The 16,126-nt window shown below is 54.1% G+C and overlaps 3 protein-coding genes across 3 annotated transcripts; 2 read left to right on the plus strand and 1 right to left on the minus strand.

The window, feature by feature from the left end:
* Positions 1-364: 364 nt before the first annotated feature.
* On the minus strand, positions 365-1,348 carry PtrM4_081200 (NAD-GH multi-domain protein; the record flags this gene model as incomplete). The annotated part of the gene is made up of 2 exons (XM_001940986.1): positions 365-1,171; positions 1,220-1,348. The coding sequence occupies 2 exons, from the start codon at positions 1,346-1,348 to the stop codon at positions 365-367; spliced, it is 936 nt and encodes a 311-aa protein (XP_001941021.1).
* A 3,070-nt stretch (positions 1,349-4,418) lies between these two features.
* PtrM4_081210 (myb family transcription factor) lies at positions 4,419-4,914 on the plus strand (the record flags this gene model as incomplete). Its single annotated transcript, XM_066106462.1, has 5 exons — positions 4,419-4,457; positions 4,550-4,597; positions 4,651-4,683; positions 4,735-4,818; positions 4,870-4,914. 5 exons carry the CDS (start codon positions 4,419-4,421, stop codon positions 4,912-4,914), a joined length of 249 nt encoding a protein of 82 aa, XP_065963400.1.
* Positions 4,915-8,347: 3,433 nt separating this feature from the next.
* On the plus strand, positions 8,348-9,247 carry PtrM4_081220 (MYB DNA-binding domain containing protein; the record flags this gene model as incomplete). Its single annotated transcript, XM_066106463.1, has 3 exons — positions 8,348-8,905; positions 8,990-9,112; positions 9,167-9,247. 3 exons carry the CDS (start codon positions 8,348-8,350, stop codon positions 9,245-9,247), a joined length of 762 nt encoding a protein of 253 aa, XP_065963401.1.
* Between the last annotated feature and the right edge of the window lie 6,879 nt (positions 9,248-16,126).

The following is a 16,126-nucleotide window of genomic DNA, read 5'->3' on the forward strand; positions in this document are numbered from 1 at the left end:
CAAACGCTAGACAACATGCTTGCTTGAATTGTTTGTAGTGCAAAGTGAGAACCAAGAGAATGCGCCGAAGTTCGCCGATATAACAAAGATAATGCGCTTGTGAACGCAGGAGATTCTTGAAACCGAAACATGCAGTGTTTCAACAAGGAACCCGGAGATATTTGCATGCCATGCTTCATTGGGACGTACCACCGTCGAGTTATAGAAGAAAATAATTGTTGGATTGAATAAGAGTAAACGAAAGTAAGAATGAGAAATTGTTTTTGTCGTGCCGTGAGCCATATCGTGTTCCATGCGCAGAAGCTGTGACCAAAAGAGTTCATCGAATACAGAAAGGAGGTCGTGTTACATTGTCTTGATACCTCTACTCGTTGAGCAGGCTAGCAATGGGCATGTTGTCCCTGGGAGCAGAGCTCCAGGTACCAGCCCTTGGTCGTCCGGAAGAAGGAACGGGCATGGGGAGGACATAGGGCATGCGCTCAGGAGCCGAGACAGCGCTAATGTTCATGGGGTTCATGGGGCTGTAGTGCTTGGCGGGCTCGCTGTACGGCTGGTAGGAAGGCTTGAATGCAGGGTTGTGCATGATGCTACCGTCGGGAGAGGCCTCAGGAGTAGGAGGGCGGACAGCGTTGGAACCGTTGCGCCAGATCTCCTCGAGTTGAGCAGGAGAAACATCCGCACCGTAGTCAGCAGCAACGGTGGCCCAGAACTGCTGGCGGCGAGACTCGTAGATGGAGCGAAGGCGGTCAGTGTCGACAATCTTGGGCTGATAAGCTACCTCGGTGTTGATGCGGAGACCGTTGTAGGGTTCAGGAGATTCACGGGGAGTGAGGGTGCGAGGCTTGGGCAGGAGGATCTTGTGCTGGGCACGGTTGGGGGAAGTACTGATTGAACCGGCACGGAGGTTGGGGCTGCCATTGTAGCTCAGGGGCGAGCTGTGACGCGAGGATTGAGAGTAGGCATCCTGGTCCATAGCCATGGCGTAGGCAGGACCAGTACCAGTAGAGCTGGTTGAGGCGTTTGAGCAGACGGAGCTGGTTCGCTTGCGGCGATGGCTTCCGTGGGAGAGCTGGTGGTAGTGGAGACGGCATGCAAGTTCAGTCTTCTTAAGGTGAGCAGCAATGTGCTTGTAGGGCATCTTTTGCATGCGGGTCTGAAGAAGGTAGGTTTCCTGTGGATGTTAGACTGGGTGTTGAGAAGTGAAAGCTCTGTATCGTACCTCTTCTTCGGACCAGGACCTGTTTCCACCCGCCGACATCTTGCGGGATCGGAGGTTGGAAGTGTCGGAGGGGGACTGCGAGTTCATCTCGTGCAGAGGAGAGAGAACCTGGGGCTGGTGGTGAAGCATTGTAGGGACTGTAAATTCCGGGGTGTTGTTGAAAGTGATGTTGTTATTGTTGAAGTTTTCGGATTGAAGAATCGTCGAGTCGTGTCCGGTATGGGGGTCGGAGTATGGTAATCGAGTTATGATGAGGCTGGCTCTGAAAAGAAGGTATTACACGTTGTGTTGGTAGAAGATAGATTGCGCAGCAATGTTGATTGTGGATTAAAGTGAATGTAGGGCAGCCCAAACCAGTGGGAAGTAAAAGAATGTATTACAAGGCTGCTAAGAAAACAAAAGACTGATGCCGATTGAACAGATGCGGTTGAGGCCTCGAAACTTGGGGCACTGGAGTAATTATAGAGTTGGGCCACCGAGCGATAAACGGGTCCGGATCAAGAACCACAGACCATGCTGGTGGCCGGTGGCAGTTTCTGAGATTGGCAACGTTTTCAAACCGTCGCTTCTGCAACTCGATTTCTGATCGGCACCATGGGGCAAAGTCGGCGTTCGCATCCAAAATGTTTAGAAGAACCTTGACACGAGACATGTTAAGCCTGAAGGGGAGCGGACCTGAGGTGGCATGCGATGTCGTTGCCTGGGGCCCTGAAGATCTAGAGCGGGACGCATAAACTTGTCAGCCTCATCGGGTCCCACGGGGGTAGTTTCAAAACCGCGCGCGTCGGACTTGCATCAGTTTTGACGAGGCGAATGGTTTGACAATGTTTGGCAAGCTGGAAACAAGCAGCGACCAGTGCCCAAGCGACGGCGGGCGCTAACTCAGAAGGCGCTGTGACAGATTGCGGGGGGGACAGTGCGCCCGGCTGTCTTGTTAGTAGCGACCAACAACACGGGCTGGGAGCGGCACCGCCTCTTGGACGACGCTTCTTGCTGAAGCTTTCATTAATGCTTTGCTTTGCTGGGAGCAAGCTGGGACAGTGGTGAGTGGAGAAAACGCGCAACACACAGCGGCGCGGATGACGACGCTGTGAGACAGGCGAAACAAGCACGTTCGGAATGGCCCTGTTCCGCCATCGCATCAACACATCAGGCTCGCTATAAGGCCGAAATCGCTTGGCAGATCATGTGCAGAGCTACTGGCGGTCAGAGGGTGCGCTGTGGCAGAGCGGTTCGCTCAAACGCTTGTGGCTTATCGTGATACTGGCGCTGCATCAGGCCGCTGGAGGAGAGGGCTTGGCCCTCTGTGGAGAGGCAAAAGGCGTTGAAAAGGCATCAATGGCCCATGAGGAAGCTATGGACACCAGCTTTCGCCATGCATCATGGCGTCGTCTGTTCCCCGCGCCTGGACAGCAATGGGCGCCAGAAGAGCTTGTTTCGCGACCTGCGACTGTTGCAAGCCGCTGCTGCAGTGGTTGTGTGGAGAAGACAGGGATGGCTCGCTGGTCGGCCATGAGAGGCAACGGGCTAAATAGCAGAGCGGTATGGCGCCATTGGTAGTGGTAGATGGGGTGTGGGTGAAGATGGCAGATGGCGAGATAGATTGCAAAGAGCAGACGCACTCGTCTGACGTGGTCTTGCCTGTGCGACCTTCGCCGTGGCAGTCGTGACTTCCCGGCCTTGGTGTTGACCGATGACAGATGGGAAGGTGCGGGCGTCGCCAGTGACGAGCTCGAGGAAAGAGCGCCCGGTCGATGCACGCTGCCCCGCTCCTTCCGCACGCGCGAACAACCTCGCGCAGTCACGACCAGCGACTACCTACTGTAGATACATGATCCCGTACACAACGGCACAGCAATCGCCCAGTCTGCGAACTGCGGCCTGCGTCTACGTACTCGCACTTGGCTCGACGACGCCTCCAAATGACTACGTCTGAAGTCACCTCACGTACGACGACTGTCATGGCACTCATGACAGCATCAAATCGTGACTCTCCCCCAGTCCGCTCCCCGTCGTTGGCTGCGTGTGCAGATGAACCTGTCGCGACACCCGATCGGGGAAGCTCTGCATGCCTCGCATGGACTCGTCGATGCAGGAAGCTGTCACGCGCTGCTCTCTCTCTCTCCGCCCCGTCCTCTCAGCTCCCGTCTGGCGGTCTCCGTAACCTTCAAGCCACCTGTTCATCAAAAAGCCTGGCCCTGGAGCCTGCCTGTTACCCCGCTTCTTGTCTGCAGCGCATCGCCATGTACAGATACATGATGCATCACCCGCACTTGACCACCACAAATGTACCAATACTCGGGCTCCCCAGCACTGCCGCCTGACCCCGCCTGCACCCGGCCACTCAACTTCACAGCGTCTCCGTCGTCCTCCACCACCATGCCTCTGTAGTGCGCTCATTCGCTCGTCTGCCCCCAACCTGACCCTCTTGTATCCCTTGCTTGTACTTGATCTGCGCTCCCATCGACAGGCCATCTAGCGATCTGCCTACTGTACTTGAATATCATGATGATCTACCGCCTGAACTCTGACCGTCGTACCCTTTGAACGCGGTTCTGAAGTTGCAATATACGAGCATGACATTACACTCTATAGCTGCACCCTGTTTTCCCCAGTGAAGCTGTCTCGTGTCGCTGTCGCCCGGCTTAGATCCTATCGCTGCGTCTACCGCCATGTCGTGAGTCTCTCCAGAATGCTTGCTTCCGTCGAGCTCTTGTTTTGCCGTTGCGATACATTTCCTTTGGCTTGGTACCTTGCCGCGAGTACTGACGTCGTCGCCCAACACAGCTCCTCACCTTCTGCTAAGCGCAGCCTGAAGCCCTCACCTATTTCTGCAACCGTTCAGCCGAGCCAGCAGTACTCTGCGCCGCCAGAATTACCTAGTTTGCAGCCAGCCGCCTCCTTCACCGCGGCAAACCCAGACTCGCACACTGGCACCCAGCAGCCACAGCCATCACCTACGAGCCGAAAGCGCAAGTCTGTGACGCTCAGCCAGTCTCAAGAGCACATGACTGCGACATCAGAAGGCGCAGAGGCCCAAGCAAGCAGTGCTACAGCAGCTACAGCAACAGCAACAGCAACAGCACCGCCGCCGCCGCCGCCGCCGCCTGCCGATGCCGATACTGCGCAGGAGCCCAAGACTAAAAAGAGCCGGACGAATACGCCTTGGACACCAGCCGAAGAGCTGAGATTGAAACAAATGAGAGATGCTGGGAACAGTTGGAGCGAGATTGCAAAGGTAAGGAGACGACCTCGATGGGTTTGTATTCGACTGGAGCCTATTGGAGTATCCGCCTAGATGTAGAAAGTGACTGACCTGGTCCATCGTAGACGTTTCCACAGCGAACTGAGGGGAGTGTAAAGAAACACTGGTACAAGGTAGGCCTACGGTCGGCACTGTTCCACTGCACAGCCTTTGACTGACCTTCAAGGACATGCACTATGCCGAGTTCGCCGAAGACGAAGTGAGTTCCGAGCGCCTATGATGCCGTGAAAGCATGCTAATGAGTAAGAAGAGTGCGGCGCTGCTTGCCGCTATCAAAGAATACGACGCCAACAAGTGGAAGGTCATCGGACAAAAGGTTGGCAAACCGGCAAAAGTATGTTGTCGCTGCTGAGTTTGATCCTGTGTCGAATACTAATGCAGCTAGGCTTGTGAGCAGTACGCAAAGGAAAATTTCGCTGGCAGGTATTGAACGACACTGATGACCACGGTCTGCATCTTTCCGAATCTAGTACCTTGAGGCCCGCTTTTTTGATACCAATTCTCTTATCTCGATCGAGCATTGCATGCACAGAAATGCTGTGAGCATCCCGTTCGTCCTTCTTGGTGTTTCCGGACATGGTTCTTGGCGGTGGAGTACAAGGAAACCTGCCGACTTTTTTTTTCTCCCTCTAAAATGTCTAGGGGAATCCGGTGATAACGGTCAATCATGTCGGTTTTCTAGTTTCAGTTTTCTTACAGCTCGGGATTCGGCAATGGGTCTATGCGGGGTGTCCATATCATGGATATGATATCCGCCATGTTTTTACGTAGTAATAGTTGGTAGTCTACCCATGACATAACGACCTGTCAAACGTGGGGGAACGCTTCCCAGAACATGGTATGGTAATAACGGCTATTGGTCGATCTTAGGTGTATCTTTGTTTCACGCCAACGATGCGTTGGTTTCGCCAGCTGCAACGGTTCAAGCGAATGTTTCATTGAATGGCCAGACGGTAAACGCGCTGCTTCTTCCATGTGCCGCTTGCCGATGTGCGCATTCGGCCAGCAGCTGGCTACCCCCGTGGCACGAGCAGGCAGCGCGCCGTCTGTGTAGCAAGAGGGGCACGGTGGATGGTGTTCCTTCTGCTGCTCGTACGATCAGCCATTTTGATAGCAGCCCAGGTCGCAGGAGCCAGACGTAACGACGCAATGAGCAGACGTGGGTTCCGGCTGCGGTGCCGAACCAGTTCAACGGGCGCAGTTCGTGGTTGAAACGCACTCTTTGTCCAAGTCGTGGGATACAGAAGTCGACATGTGCTCGAAGGATTTGTTGAGGGATGAGGCAAGGAGGGACATAGTTTTGTCGCCCACCATGCACTGCAACGTGCTTCTACTCAACTCGGCCACGGCCGTGGTGGGCGCAGCGCAGCGGTCTTGACACAGTGAGATGACGGCCTAGTCGCGGAATGCGCGGTGTGTTGCAGTGAGCGTGCTCGAGCAAGGAGCCTATGGTTTGCGACGGTGTCATAGCCTATGGTTCGCAAACGTCGCATAGCCTAAATGGTTAATGCGCCGCTGGTCGAGTAGTTGGACTTTGGCAGCTGGCTAGGGGCCTGAAAGCCACACATCGCGACTACGGTGAGGTCATTGCGAAGGATGCAGAGGCAGGGAGATCCTAGGCCGTGGCCAGGGAGTGCACCGGTCGTGTATCTGTCACGTGTGGGCAGTGGGCGGACATGCAGCGGCATGGCGTAAAGGAACAGAAATCATGTCCGGAGCCCGCGAAGCCGTGACGGCGACGGTATGGTCGAGGGCCGTGGTGGTGCATTGGACTTCACGATGCGCCATCTGCAACAGCGCGCTCATCTCGTGCATGCGGTCGAGAGATGAGATGTATGCGAGGCTCGGGGCGGGCAGATCGCGGCCGCGTTAGTAGCGCCAAGCTGTCGCTATCGATCCCGATTTTAGCGTCTGGCGTACTCTGAAGAGTTGGAATCGCAGCCGAGTCGCTCACGCTGACTTGGCTCGTCTCGCTTGCTTTCCCCTTCCCTTCCCTCTTCCCCCACAAGGCCTGACGGCGCGCAACGGCCGGTACTGTGTCATGGTCAGCGTAATGCTTGATGCCAGCCGCCGCCCGTCGGTGTTTTCCGCAGCCTGTAGCGGCCATTTCTGACTGATTGCCACCAGCACCCCCCGCAAGTACGCCTGCTCACACTGGCTCTGCAGTGCGCGGTGCTGCGTCATCTGATGCGGGCGTCGGGACATTGATGTGGCTGGTAGATCCCAACTCCTGGGGGGGATGACGAAGCGCATATAGGCCGGGGTGGTAATGTATACGTTGAAACGGCCCACGCATGAGCCAATCTGAGGCGGACCATGCCTATGCGTTAGAGAACCATGTCCCAGGGCCTGCCCACCGCTCGGTCCCACTGCTTGTAGGCGGCGGGTGCTACGGCAGCGCAAATGCCGGCAGAGACAACTGTTTTGCCCTGATCCGAGTACCGTCTTTGCCAGCAGCATCATGCCTCCATGGGCCCCGCAGCCGGCTCACGCTCTTGCAGGCACTTCAGCCTGTCCAGGCATGAAGAACGCCTTTTGGAGCCGCAACTGAGGCACACCCGGCGGCGGATGATATGATGCCAGGCGTATGGCCTGGCCATGCGAATGCCCTCACGGTCGCGCGACCCTCTGACAGGCCGCTTGACGCATTCGCCCCCGAATTGGACCCGAGCAGCTTCCCCCCGCGGTCCTGGCTCCGCTTCTGGTAGACTTTGACTGCTCCCATGTGCCATAGAGGGCTCGCAGGTGGCGTTACCTCTTTGGGCTTTTGCCCATCAAAGCCCCTGGCTGCGTCGCTAGCCGGTTCAGAACGTCCTCAATGCACATCTCCTGGCCACCACGCCGCGCCAGGATCCTTCCTGCAGACACCGCAACGGCGCTGGAGATCTTTCTGGCGGCTTTCTAGAAATAAACGACCATAGCCTGGCCCGCGCGCGCCTCCGGGCCCCACTGGCCCTCGCCGGCCGGGCAAAGTACCTCATGCCCAGCTCATTTTGCATCAGTGGCCACTCACAACACGAGCCGGGCAGCATTGTACTCGTCCAGATCGTGTGCCGGGGGGTTCGTCCTTGTCATTGATCACCGCATTATGCTTGACGTAGAATCAGTTCCTGGGTCTTCCCTACTAAGCTCAATTGGTCCTCCTCAGGAACAGAGCGTCTCGTGGGAAGGACCCATTGCTGTACATGCTTGGATTCTGTGTCCGTGTGGCAATCGCACAAGACGGACCGGGCTTTGTAAGGGACGTATTGCCCGAAATGCTTAATGCCTTCTCCCCTCAGGCACGAATATCTTATATTCCACGAGCATCCCCAGCCATACCTACTTTTCGTTTGTTCCCTACAAGGCTACAACCTATATCCGGCTACCCCAACGCTTAACACACAAGATAAGACCTCGACTGATGGCGCGTTCCCCTAAGCTCTTCTTGCTCCAACATTTGTCAATATAACAAATTTTTGAAATACCCAGACGTCTGCGACACTTTGCTCTCACCCACCAAAACCTTCCCAAACTAGCAACCTTTTTTTTCTGGCCAAGGTCTCATACGGCGGCCTGCCAGAGCAAGCTAGCTCTGGTAGTCTCCATGCGTATTCGCAACACTGGCGAGTCCCTATCGAGGCCCTTTCCTCGACTACACCGTACAAGGCGATGCCGGGGAATCACATCACATACCATCTTCAAACGTCGAACATCAAAATGTCCTCCATTCTCATGCCGGCCTGCCTCCGGGTTACCACCACTCGTTCCTGCAGCCACACCCGTCTCAAACACTCCAACATGCCGGCACCACCCACCACCCAACCTACACAGACATCGAAACCCATTCACTACACCAACCCCATCTGCTGCGACATCACTCTATGTCGCAACACTCTCCATCCTCCTACAACGTGGGCTACCCACCGCCGCCTCAACAGACCGCCGGACGCAAGCGAAGCCACCAGGACGACTTGGAGCACGACCTCCCTCCGAGTTTAGAGCAGCAACTCAACCCGTACGTACAAGCAACGGGAAGTGTCTCACTACAGCACGCTTCCCAGGGTTACTCCCTTCAACAGTATCCGCCGCCGCCAGCCCCGCAGTCTACTTTACCCCCCACCCATCACCACCATCTACCCAGCACGCATCGCAATAAGAGGCATCACGCAATGGAGGGCGCGTCTCCCTCTCTCGCACAGCATCATGGCCCACCGAGCGTGGTGGGTCAAGAGGGAATGCCCCCACCCGCGCAGCGACCCCGCGGTCCCAAGCTCAAGTTCACCCCCGAAGACGACCAGCTACTAGTCGACCTCAAGGAAAAGAAGAACCTCACCTGGAAACAAATTGCAGATTTCTTCCCGGGCCGCAGCTCTGGCACATTGCAAGTACGATACTGCACCAAACTCAAAGCAAAGACGACAGTTTGGACAGACGAGATGGTAAGTTGTCACACTAGTCATGAAACGCACGACGTCGTGCATTGCGACCATAACCTTGAACGTGCTAACCACAAGTGGTGACAGGTAGTGAAGCTTCGCAACGCTATGCAGGAGTACGAGAACGACCGTTGGCGCATCATTTCCTCAAAGGTGGGCAGTGGCTTTTCGCCTACTGCATGCAGAGACAAGGCCGAGCAACTCGAGGCCGTGGAGCTGGCGGAGCACGAGGACGACGACGACGAGCAGCATTCACAACAACAGCAACATCAACAGCACCAGAGCGCCTACTCCTCGTCGCAAATGACAGCCGGGCCGAACGACCCTGGCCAAAGCTACCAGTGACTGGCCGACCGTCAGCTGGAGAATATGGCTGGCCAATTCGAGGGCCTCCGTGCCTGGTGATCGGAGGGGTAGTTTGGGAGTACGAGGGAGAGGGGAGGCATTGCGGGGTTTGTGCTGGCCACAAACGTCCTCATCGAGACCGGTTCCAGCATTCGCGATACTTCTTTGGGGTATACATGCATTTTAATCATTACATCTTCCTTTACGACGTACCACGATTTCGGCCACGGTATACCCTTTCTCTTCTTCTACACGCTCCTTCTAAACAACTGCATACTACGGGGACTACAGATTATCCTTTGAACGCGCAAACATTACAAGCGGATCCAGCATTACGGCCGGCGTTGGCGACTGGGCTCAGACGGGGAAACATCATACGGTGGGTTTTAGGATTTGAGATGATGGAACGGCATGGGAAAGATTCGGCAAACTGTTTCGGCACATACCTCAAAGACTGGCAAAAGAACTTTGGCGACAACAAAACAGGTGTCTCGAGGATGTGTCAACAAGGAGTCAAGAGGAGGAAAGATACCCAGGCAGAGTTACAAGGGGCGCATTTTCATTGGTCTGATTTATTCTTTTTCTTTGCTTTCTTGTGGTTTCCCTTTGTACAACATTGGCGGTACTTGTCTTACATTTGCTACTTTATGCAGCGCTTCTTGTTTTGCTTCTACGATAATACGTCGCGCATCCCATGTCGCGACACGCTTTACAAACATTTTCTTTACACTCCTACATCTTGGTACTTTATTGGAGCTGAGAATTCTATTCTTTGCGCCTATTCCCAATTTCATCCGATTGTAATAACGCAATATTCACGCATGGCCTCATTTCCTTGAACATGTCATCGCACATGTACACCTCATCACCACACGTAAAACTTTCCGTCCGTCTCCACATGGTCCTATCACACTATTTTAAGCAGTCCGTACTCGTACCGCACCACACTATACGCAATCGCCCCCTTTCGGCAACAATTATGTAAATCATAAGCTCGCAATCCAATACCCCAAATATCTACTCCCATACTTTATGCATACACGGACATCTCTCAAAGGTGGGGACTCGAGAGACAAAGAGCAAGGGAAGGTGCGCGTCTGGCCGGGCCAAAAAATAGAAAGGCCGCTGTATGGACACTGTCTCAACAACGTTGGACTGTTGAGTTTCAGATCTGCTCGTTCGCCCCCTGCCAAACCGTTTGCGACGCTGTATATTCGCCCCCTGACCACAGCGTCTCAGATCGGTCATACCTGGCCGCGGATCCGAAGGGCATATTTGCTTTCATTCTCGGCTCTCATAGTGCCAGCCCTGCGTATTTTGCTCACCACGTCATCTCAAAAACCGGCTCAAGGCCGAAAAGAGAGGTCATCGTGTAAGGCATAAGGTGGGCTCGTAAGCGCTAGACTTGCTGTTTTCTGATTGTTGCACTGGCCCGCTCGGAGGTCAGGCCGGCCGGTCGTATGCGCTCCGGACGGGTGTGGTTAGATAGCGGGCGGACATTTTGGTGGTATTTGGAAGAGGGTCATCTGAGTTTGCTTGCTTATGGGTATATGATCACTCTGGTAAGGAGATCCACAAGATAGAGGGGCGGATTTGAGATGGTAGCGCCGCTTTCAGGGCTTTGAACGGCATCTACGTAGACCGTGATGAGAACACTATGCGCATGATGGCAACAACGCCACAGTGTCCTACATAGTATCGAGGCGTAGGAAAAAGAGAACATCAACTTGGCACATTTCTTTCTTCTTCCGTCTGCGAACGCGTAGACGCCGCCGACAAACGTTCTGACTTGCTTATACAATTCTCGCGTAATATTCCTACGGTACCGCAGCTAACGGTCGGTGCTCAGATACTTTTGTGCTCTGACACTCGCACTAGCACCAAAACAATCATGTACACTTCACGCTGCCCAACATCACCACGTGCGCTCCCGAACTCCTCCCCCCAAACCACCGATACCAAAGCAATGACCCCTCTGCTATTGCAATCACACATACATACTCTTCACTCGCCAAAGGCAAAAACGCGTCATACTTTCGATATTAAGAACGCGTGCCGACCATGCCGTATTTGGTCCCCTTATCCCTGCTTATAACACCCGGGTTAGTGATAGATTGTTTCCGCACACACCTCGCTACTGTTGCGCCAAATGGGGCCCTCTGCGAGGGGAAGAGACGAGAAAGAGCGAGCCCGAACGTGCATTCACGGATGCATGCGCGCGGGAGGCGGTCGAAAAAAAAAAAAAGGCGCGATTCCAACTGTACGTGTTGCTGCCGCGGGCGCACTACGGTCAACTTTGCATTGCCAAGCTCACACGATTCTGCGGACAAGTGAACGAAGTAGGGACGGGAGAGAGAGGGGGGCGCGCTGGTTTGACCGGAAAAGCACAACCCTTTGGCGCAAAAGGCCGTGTAAACGAGGCGGTTGAGCTGCCGATGAAGACGAGAGAGACAAGAAAATGCACCAGGAAAACTCGGAAGAGGCTAAATCGTGTTGGCTTGCTGGCTTCCTACTCGTTCGTAGGTTTACTTTTCTTTTTTTCTGCGAGCCAGTGAACTGTTTCAGAACGCACGATCCCTTAGTCCCTGTTCTTAAGATCGCTCCTCCTCCACTCAACGCGTCTGTCAAACGGCTGACAACCTTGTCCGAACCCTGGCCTTAACAAACCAGCGCAGTCACTTGCCGGCGCGAAGCGAAGGCAAAGGTGGTGGTGGCCACGCGCACGTAATGGGCTCGCCGCAGGGTACGCACAAGCTGGATTAGGGAGTAACCAGGGGCAAAGACTTGGTTGTATCAACATCTCGGCCGCTATATCTGCTAGAGGCATCGGTGTCCGGTGAGCTGCTGATATTGATGATGAAGCCTTCAATACTTACGTAGGTACCCGCTACCATGGGCATCCCGGCACAGACACAGGCATGTTCGTCAATAGTTGCCATACGGCCTAACCGTGCACTCCCTTGCCGCCTGCTAGGCCGCTTCCCCATAAGTCGCCCCGTGTGCCCATCCATCGCTAGGTCGTATGTATGCCGAGGCGATCGCTTATTGACGTGCACTCCGCTTTTCGCTTCCTCCCAGAGGTATACAAGAAACGCGAGCCGACAGATAACGACAAGGAAGCGCGCCAAACTGGGTAATAATCGAGATACGCCGAACGCGAAAGCGGAAAGACAAGCAACGATGATCAGCGCGCGTCTGCACGGAATATTGGATAGCCTCAAGTTTTGCGCTCTTGGTAGTGCCCATTGGTTTCCAAACTTGGCCAGCAACAGTGGCAATTGTTTCACCTTTAAACTTCCATGGGGCGATTTCTATCTTTACTATCTAATCATACAGAAGTAGGGAGTCAAGAAGAGGTGTGACAGAGGGCGGAGATCGCAGTTTTGTGATCATCGTCACATGTGTCTCGCTTCTGGTCTGTGAGCAGAATGGCTTATAGCCACCACCGCGGATGCAGGGTTCAACCGGTCGGGATGTGGGGAGTTCATTGAAACACGGCATGTTCGTTAGTGTGGTGATCAAATCGAGTCTGACACCTGATCAGTACCTCGCTTATCCGAGGTCATCGATCTATGTCACTATTGATGTGGTGTGCTAGACAGGCTCACGCTGCAGAGTGGCGCCGCAACCGATCGAGCGTGTGCTCAATGCCGCAATAGATACGTACAGATACAGTCAGATGTGGGGGACTCTGAACCATGAAGCCGTTTGCGCACCATGTCTTTCTGCCGCTCGATGAGCGAGATTCCCGCTTTAGGCAAGGGTAGCGCCTTCCCGGACGTTCTGCTCCAAGCCGCATCACACCTCCAACCTCCACCTTTGGGCTCCGTTGACGCTCCACCGGGGAACTATTGATTGATCTTCATCTCCGCTACTGGTAGTTTGACCGGTTGGCTTGAGCATCGCCTGCAGTCACGATTGTCTCCAAGGGCTTGCTAGCTCGGTTCCTCGCTGCGTGACGCTGCACTGGCGCCGTCAACACCTGCGTGTGCTCGAAACCCTGTCAAAGGATGATGGTGTGGAGCGGGTACGACTAATACTCCGGCAGACGTTGAGTGCTGCACCATGCCCGTTGTTGCCGTCGCCCCGGCCTGCACTATCAGAAACAATAGTCAAGAGGCAAAGAACCAGGAGCCTGGTAAATGGGCTGGGCTTCGTATCGTCCGGCTCCTCTTGCTAGTTTGTACTGTTCGTATTGGGGCCATGTTAAAGTTTTTGACGTTTGCCGCGACTACTCGGAGCCGCTGTACAGTAGCGTCAAAATATCCTCTTTTGCAAGCGTGCATCGTGCGTGAATGCCAGCGCCGCCGCCAACGGCCCGCAAAACTGACATTGGACGGATGTAAGAAAGGGAAAGTGGAGTCGTGGCCAATAGTCTGTACGGGATAGTTGCGTGTTTCCAGTCACACAGGTCATGCGTGAGGCGTGGTACACAGGCTATATGGGGAGCTGATATGGGCTCCGCTTCCCATAACGGCTGCACACGGTTCTTGCGTGAGTGCTTGGCACCCTTCCCAAGGGCCATGGAAGAAGCCGTTTGCCCAGTGTGGCTTCTCGCAAGCGATACCGGATGTTCTTGAAGTGCCGTTGCACTATGACAAACAGCGATTAGACTCGTTTGAGAGAGTGAATGTCGTACTGACTGCAGATATGTGTCTTGAGTCTGGCGAGGTGGACTGGTCATGGTCGGATATCAGAAGAGACGCCCTTGATGTGCGGCACAGGCAAGGCTGTGGTTTGATCTGAATACCCTATCATCACCGGGCTATGATCCTGACTATATTTCCCCAGGGGAGATGCATGTGCATCATGCCACCAAGTCTCTCAGCTTGATGGCTGACACAGTACTGAACTTTGTTGTTGATGCCGAGATGCAATTAGAGTCCACTTTGCATGGAACCTGCAAGTAAAACACTGCAGTCATGGCCTGATTCCTAAACCATCTTGCTGTTTTGTGCCCCTGGGTGTTGGATATTGAGTGTCAAAAGAAAAGTTTGCAGTACGGCACAAATACCCATAGAGAACGAATTAGAATCATACCAAGAGATAGCTAACGTCACTGGATGTTTCTCGCTCCTTGTTCTGAGTGCCGGCCCTCCGTATCCATCGAGTGTTCAATGAAAAAAAAACACTCCTGCATCGACGATGGGTGGCCCAGTAGACTTCTAAGACGTGAAAGCTGTTGAAGCTGGCCACGTAGCTGTTTGGCTTCCTGGTTCCAGCCCGTCAGATACAGAGCTGGCGCCTGCAATCGATTCGCTCTCTGTCACTGGCAGAGCCTTTCCGCCACCAAGGGGTATTGACTGGGACATAGCTAGCCGAAGGACTTCGGGCCCGGTAACAAAGACCGGAAAAAGATGGTGTTGCATCAACTGTAACCTGGCGTTGTGTGGTTTGCGTGTGCAGGCTGGCAAGCAGCGGGTTCCCAGCAGTGACACCGTGACGGTTGGCTGAACGAATGACCACAGTGGTCTCACTCACATCGCTCCACGAGCAGGTTGCAAACACCCTGCTCACAGCCCAAGCCCCCTCGATCGTCCAACGGGAGACAGGAAACTATCTCCGGGAAAACACTGTTGATCGGCCTGATCTGTCCGGAGACCACTGAGCTGCTGTGTACACTGTGGGCCTGATCTGGTAGCGAGCGATCCAACACACTCGCCCTCTGCCCTTGCCCAGTCGATATCGCCCCAACGCTGACGATAGTACCCTGTTGATGCGTTGGCAGATATTATTCGACGCGCAATAGCGCGACGGATATTGCCAGGTGGCTTCGGCCAACGCGCGCGTCGTTGGCTGTGAGACTTAGCGATGGGCACTATAGCCAGTGCTCGCTTCTGCTATATGTTTAGTGTTGATGGGTTTAATCATGAACTCCTCCGTGGCGGTCGGCCCAGGCACTGAGATATGTGTGGTTGCTTTTGCGCCGCCTACGTTTTGGCTCTAGTGGCAGCACTGTCCGACCTTCTGCTCTTCCTTGTAGCCTTAGGCATGAGCATATATACTGCTCCTTTGTCCCTGAATTGTCTAGTCGCGCGCGATAATGTTGTCCGAGCGTGTTGATCCAGTGGTTGGCTTGTCGCATGTGGTTCAAGGGATCCACGGGTTCCATCAAGATCTACGCCACCGGCAATATAGCTTTTGTCGGCTTCATGCTGGCCGTGGAAGCAAGAAGGCGAAATGGGTCCGGCATTCTGACGGTCAGTACTTGGCCCTCGTGTTGCCTCAATGCATGATTAGCAGCAATGATCGCTCACCATGACGACGTCTTCTGACTGTACCCAGCCTTGAGTCTCGATGCGTACAGCCAGTATTTTCCAATGCTTTAGAATTAGCCGTCAGATTATAGAGGAGTGTTGGCAAGAAGTCGTCGCCCAAAGTCCACTGCTCGTGTTGATATATCAGTGGAGCCTGAGACATCAGGCCAAAACAGCGGGCGTTTCAGGCATGAAGCAAATCCCACCTTACACCAGTATCGCATCAACATGTCGAACCCTTCAGAGAGTTTCGCAGTTGCATCACGAACTACTCGCCATCGATGGATGCGCAAGGCTAGTTCTCAAGATACCTTGGAGGCTGGGAGTGGTGAGGTACATTTACTCCGATCGATCTCCGCGCGATCTCCGTTCCACCGAGGACGCAGCAAATGTTACTTTCACATACATACAGCAATCATAGTTACAATTTACAGGTTTGAATTGACTCTTAGACAGCTGAGATCTATTTACTTTACTTGGTAGGCTTGCGCATATCTGTTGAGTAGGACTTCAACGTCTCCAGGGCTTGCTAAGCAATCACGTGAATACATATCTTGAACCAAACATGGACTACCTAGCTACCAACTGCCCCGATGAGTGTGGATGACATAGAGGTAATCAT

The sequence above is a fragment of the Pyrenophora tritici-repentis genome, chromosome 3 (assembly GCF_003171515.1).
Source record: "Pyrenophora tritici-repentis strain M4 chromosome 3, whole genome shotgun sequence".
Lineage (NCBI taxonomy): Eukaryota > Fungi > Ascomycota > Dothideomycetes > Pleosporales > Pleosporaceae > Pyrenophora > Pyrenophora tritici-repentis.